The 5408-nt window shown below is 43.8% G+C and overlaps 1 protein-coding gene across 5 annotated transcripts in view; it reads left to right on the top strand.

Moving 5' to 3' along the window:
- MARK3 (MAP/microtubule affinity-regulating kinase 3) overlaps nucleotides 1-5408 on the top strand; it is a 116875-nt gene that overhangs the window by 83892 nt on the left and 27575 nt on the right. For all 5 annotated transcript variants that reach the window (XM_011991583.1, XM_011991582.1, XM_011991580.1 and 2 more), the window contains exon 13: nucleotides 1818-2035. In XM_011991583.1, coding sequence (XP_011846973.1) covers nucleotides 1818-2035 — 218 coding nt within the window. The remainder of the gene's footprint in view (nucleotides 1-1817; nucleotides 2036-5408) is intronic.

Here is a 5408-nt window from a genome sequence, read left to right as displayed (position 1 = left end):
AAAAAAAAAAAAAAAAAAGAAAGGGTAGTCGATAGGGTCTTTGAGATGGAAATATTCTGTATCTTGACTGGTGGGGACCACATGAATCTGAACATGTAATGAAAGGGTATAGAATGAAATACACAGACTTACAAATTAGTACAAGTGAAACGGGAAATCTGAACGAGGTCAGTGGATTAGATCAATGTCTGTTTCTCTTCAGAATCTCAAATCTTAAAAGGTTTTATGTTTTCTAAAAACAAATAAAAGTTTGAAAGTAAATCAGTAGTAACCTGAAAGTTCACAGTGTCAGTAGACCTCTCATGGTATTGGGAAGAAAGATACGCATTGAGGCTAATATCACCCTGTACTTGGTTAAGTTTTTGTTTTATATGTTAAAATTACTAAACCAAAAGCTTAGTTGTTGTTCTCCCATAACTAAACCAAAAACTTAGTTGTTCTCCCATAAATAAAATTAAGCCCTTATTTACTTTTAATTCAGTTCCAGATAGGTTTGCCGTTTAGATTTTTGTCCAAGAACTAGCTCCTCCCCACTCCCGTTTTTTTGTTTTTTAAATGTATTTATTGAGACAGTTTCTCACTCTGTCACCCAAGCCACCTGCAGCCTCAAACTCTTGAGCTCAAGCTATCCTCCTACCTCAGTCTCCCAAAGTGTTGGAATTACAAGCGTGAGCTACCACGCACCTCCCACCTTTAATATATTTAAAATATAAATTCTCTTCTGCCTTAGAAAAAACAGGCCTGGTGCGGTGGCTCACTCCTGTAATCCTAGCACTTTGGGAGGCCAAGGTGGATGGATCACGAGGTCAGGAGATCAAGACCATCCTGGCTAACACGGTGAAACCCCGTCTCTACTAAAAAAAAAAAAAATTCAAAAAAAAAGTTAGCCAGCACGCGCCTGTAGTTTCCCCTACTCCGGAGGCTGAGGCTGGAGAATCTCTTAAACCTGGCAGGCAGTGGTTGCAGTGAGCCGCGATCGAGCCACTGCACTCCTGCCTGGGTGAGAGAGCTAGACTCGGTCTCAAAAAAAAAAAAAAAAAGAAAAAAACGAGCATTTGATGCTGTCCTTTAAGATTACCACTGGACTATCATATCTGAGGCATACACTAGTTATCATGTTCATTTCCAAAATTCTTTGCACTCTGAATCTCCTGTGCTGCTGTTGGAGTCTCTATATGGTTTACTACAGGACATCAGTCTGTCATCCACATGTCCCTAGGCACATATCCCTGGACACACTCCTCCTGGAGTGGCAGGAATGACTAGTGACCTCCACCGACTTCCTCCCTGTCACTTGCATGATTCCTCTGCTTCTACACCTTCCCCTGTCTCCTCAAACTCCTGTTTATCTAGAAGATTATGAGCACTTTTAAAAAGATCTAAGATAAAACTTCAAAAGAAGTAGCCCATAAAATCGATACTTTTCTCTTCCAAAAGGTGATGGCATCTCTCCTACAAAAAGAGGATGTAATTCACTCAGATGTGCAAGATGAACTGGTTGATTCTGCTTGTTATTTGTGCATCTAATTAGTTTGAATCTATACAGTACCACCACCTTAAGGTGTTTCCAAAGGACAACTCTAAACACTTACTATTTTTTAAGTAGAAAGTTTGGGGTATTAAGTGAAATTTAAATATTGAATTCATTGCATAAGGCAAACATTAGATATAAGTGGGAAACATCTTAGAGGATTTTACTGTTTTACATTTTTTTAGGTGAATAGCAACCTTAGATCATCTTAGAAAATACAGTTACTGTCACAAAATAAAACTTGAAACTATATTCAGTCATTTAAAAAATGAACTCTTTATTTTAGCTGGACCAGCTATTCCTTCTGTTGTGGCGTATCCGAAAAGGAGTCAGACCAGCACCGCAGATAGTGACCTCAAAGAAGATGGAATTTCCTCTCGAAAGTCAAGTGGCAGTGCTGTTGGAGGAAAGGGAATTGCTCCAGCCAGTCCCATGCTTGGGAATGCAAGTAATCCCAATAAGGCGGATATTCCTGAACGCAAGAAAAGCTCCACTGTCCCTAGTGTAAGTGTTGTTGAACTGTAGAGTGGTCTTAGGGTGGTAGGGTTGGAACTGGCTGGACACCAGGTGTTCGTTTTACTCCTGTGGTCTCCCGTGCCTGGAAGCTTTCTCCACTAGACAACCATGCCCAATCTTAACCTATAGAAATCCTACCTGCTGCGTTGTAGGTATTTATTGTTGACACTCTTTTAGTTCATTCCTGCTGCTGTAACAAAATACCTGATACTGGCTAATTTATAAAGAAAAGACATTGATTTCCTACAATTCTGGAGGCTGAGAAGTCCAAGATGAAGGCACCAGCAAGTTCCGTGTCTGGCAAGGGCTCTGTTCTCTGCTTAAAGATGGTGCCTTGGTGCTGGCATCCTCCAGAGGAGACGAATGCTGTGTTCTCATGTGGCTGAAGGGACAGAAGGGGTGAACTCACCCGCTCAAGCCCTTTTATAAGACACTAATCCGGCCGGGAGCGGTGGCTCACGTCTGTAATCCCAGCACTTTGAGAGGCCGAGGTGGGTGGAGTTCAAGAGATCAAGAGTTCAAGACCAGCCTGGCCAAGATGGTGAAACACCATCTCTACTAAAAATACAAAAATTAACCGGGCATGGTGGCGGATGCCTGTAATCCCAGCTACTCAGGAGGCTGAGACAGAGAATTGCTTGAACTTGGGAGTCAGAGGTTACAGTGAGCCAAGATCGCGCCACTGCACTCTAGCCTGACGACAGAGCAAGACTCCTTCTCAAAAAAAAAAAAAAAAAAGACACTAATCCATTCATGAAGGCAGAGCCCTCATGGCCTAAACACCTAAAAGACTCACCTCCAAATACTGTTTTCTCCTATGGGAGATAAAGCTTCAACATGAATTTTGGAGGGGACGCATTCAGAGCATAGCACACCCACCATAGACACTAGATGGTGATAGGTCCTTTATTTCAAGGGCTGGTTCCAGTTATTTCACAGACACCTGCTGAACCTTAGGTTGTCAGGTGCTGAGACATGGAAAGACCTCAGTCTAACAGGAAGTGAATGAAAACAGTGACAGTGCTGACAGAAGCCTACTGTGCATACATGGGGAAGTCTAACTGCCAATGCCCCAAAGATGTGGTGTTCACACTGAGTCTTTAAAAGGCTCTAATGATGATGAGTGTTGGCTGAGTTCCTACCATGTGCCAAGGACCATGCTAAGTGCTTTTTCATGGATTAGCTACATTTTAAGGTGAAAAAAAGTTGGGTAATTGCCTGAAATTACACTGCCAGCCTGAATCCAGCTCTTAATCCCTACCTGTAACAAAATCTCCCCAGTAAATAGATAATATTTACTACATTAAATTGCATCCATTCAGCTTCAGAAACTTTTTTCTGTGTATTGAAGTGTGTTCTATCTAACCTGTTAAATAATTTGCAGAGAAGTCAACAATCTTAAGACTATTCTATAAGCACATTTTTCCCTACAGAATTAACAATGATGCAGCCCTGCCTCCAACTCCAGAAAAACGCTGGACTGAGGAGACTATGGAGAAGCCCTGTTTCTCTCTTTGAAAGCCCTTCATTGTTCCATTGTGAACTGGGTGCATAAAGGACCCCAAGGGGCTTTGCGTGCTTCATCCTCTGACCTTATGCTTAGTCGGAGTAAACCCTGTGTGAAAAGTTTATTTTGGCTTCTAAATGCCATAAAATAGGACTGTTGTTTCCATATTCCTGCAGTTACAATTCAGTCTCCAGTGTTTATTGACAATTACCAGAGAAGATGAGGGCATTGTTCCCTGCCTTCATGACCTCCCTTCCCCTTTGCTCTTGTCTGCACGCTGCCCTTCTGCAAGTCAATCATGAGTATTATCAGTCCACCCACACTAAATTACTTAGAAAGGAAAAAAGGTAGTTAGCAACATTATTTTCTCCCATGAATCTTCGGGATTCCTGTGTACATGGTCTGCTCATGCTGTAGTAAAAGTGACTGCTTTATCTTTGTTTAAAAATTATCTGATACAGGCCGGGCACGGTGGCTCACGCCTGTAATCCCTGCACTTTGGGAGGCCGAGGCGGGCGGATCACGAGGTCAGGAGATCGAGACCATCCTGGCTAACACGGTGAAACCCCGTCTCTACTAAAATACAAAAAATTAGCTGGGCGCGGTAGCGGGCGCCTGTAGTCCCAACTACTTGGGAGGCTGAGCCAGGAGAATGGCGCAAACCTGGGAGGCGGCGCTTGCAGTGAGCCGAGATGGTGCCACTGCACTCCAGCCTGGGCGACAGAGTGAAGACTCCGTCTCAAAAAAAAAAAAAAATTATCTGATAAAATTCCATAGCTATGGCTGGGCACAGTGGCTGTAATCCTTGCACTTTGGGAGGCCGAGGCCGGCAGATCACTTGAGGTCAGGAGTTCGAGACCAGCCTAGCCAACATGGTGAAATCCCATCCCTTCTAAAAATACAAAAATTAGCCGGGTTTGGTGGTGCGCTCCTATAATCCTAGCTACTCAGGAGGCTGAGGCAAGAGAATTGCTTGAACCCAGGAGGTGGAGTTTGCAGTGAGCTGAGATTGTGTCACTGTGCTCCAGCCTGGGTGACAGAGCAGGACTCAATCTCAAAAAATTAAAAAAATGTCCGTAGCTGTGAGTTGTTCCTTGCTTTTTAGTTTTTTATTTTGGAAGTTAAATTCATGTGAATCCACATGACAATGATTAACCATTTTAAAGTGGGCGATTTGGTGGCATTTGGTACACTCACAGTATTGTGCAACCAGCACCTCTCTGGTTTCAAAACTTTTTCAGCTCCCCAGAAGGAGCATCTGTTTAGGCTGGGCACAGTGGCTTACCCCTATAATCCCAGCACTATGGGAGGCTGAGGTGGGAGGATCACTTGAACCCAAGAATCTGAGATCAGCCTGGGCACCAAAGTGAGACCTCATCTCTATGAAAAAATTTAAAAAGAAAATAGCTGAGCATGATGATGCATACCTGTAGTACCAGCTACTTGAGAGGCTTAGGTGGGAAGATCGTTTCAGCCTAGGAGGTTGAGGCTGCAGTGAATCTTGGTCACACCACCATATTCCAACCTGAGCAACAGAGCAAGACCCTGTCTTTAAAAAAAAAGAAAAAAGAAAGGGCACGGTGACTCACGCCTGTAATCCCAGCACTTTTTTAGGAGGCCAAAGCAGGCAGATCACAAGGTCTGGCGTTTGAGACCAGCCTGGCCATCATGGTGAAACCCCATTTCTACTAAAAATACAAAAATTATCTAGGCATGGTGGCAGGCGCCTGCAATCCCAGCTGCTCGGGAGGCTGAGGCAGGAGAATCAATTGAACCCGGGAGGCGGAGGTTGTAGTGAGCCAAGATGGCGCCACTGCACTCCAGCCTGGGTGAAAGAGCAAGGCTGCATCTCAA

Source organism: Mandrillus leucophaeus, unplaced genomic scaffold (genome assembly GCF_000951045.1).
Source record: "Mandrillus leucophaeus isolate KB7577 unplaced genomic scaffold, Mleu.le_1.0 Scaffold4, whole genome shotgun sequence".
NCBI lineage: Eukaryota > Metazoa > Chordata > Mammalia > Primates > Cercopithecidae > Mandrillus > Mandrillus leucophaeus.
The sequence above is the reverse complement of the archived record's forward strand: the minus strand, read 5'-3'. Positions and strand labels throughout refer to the sequence as shown.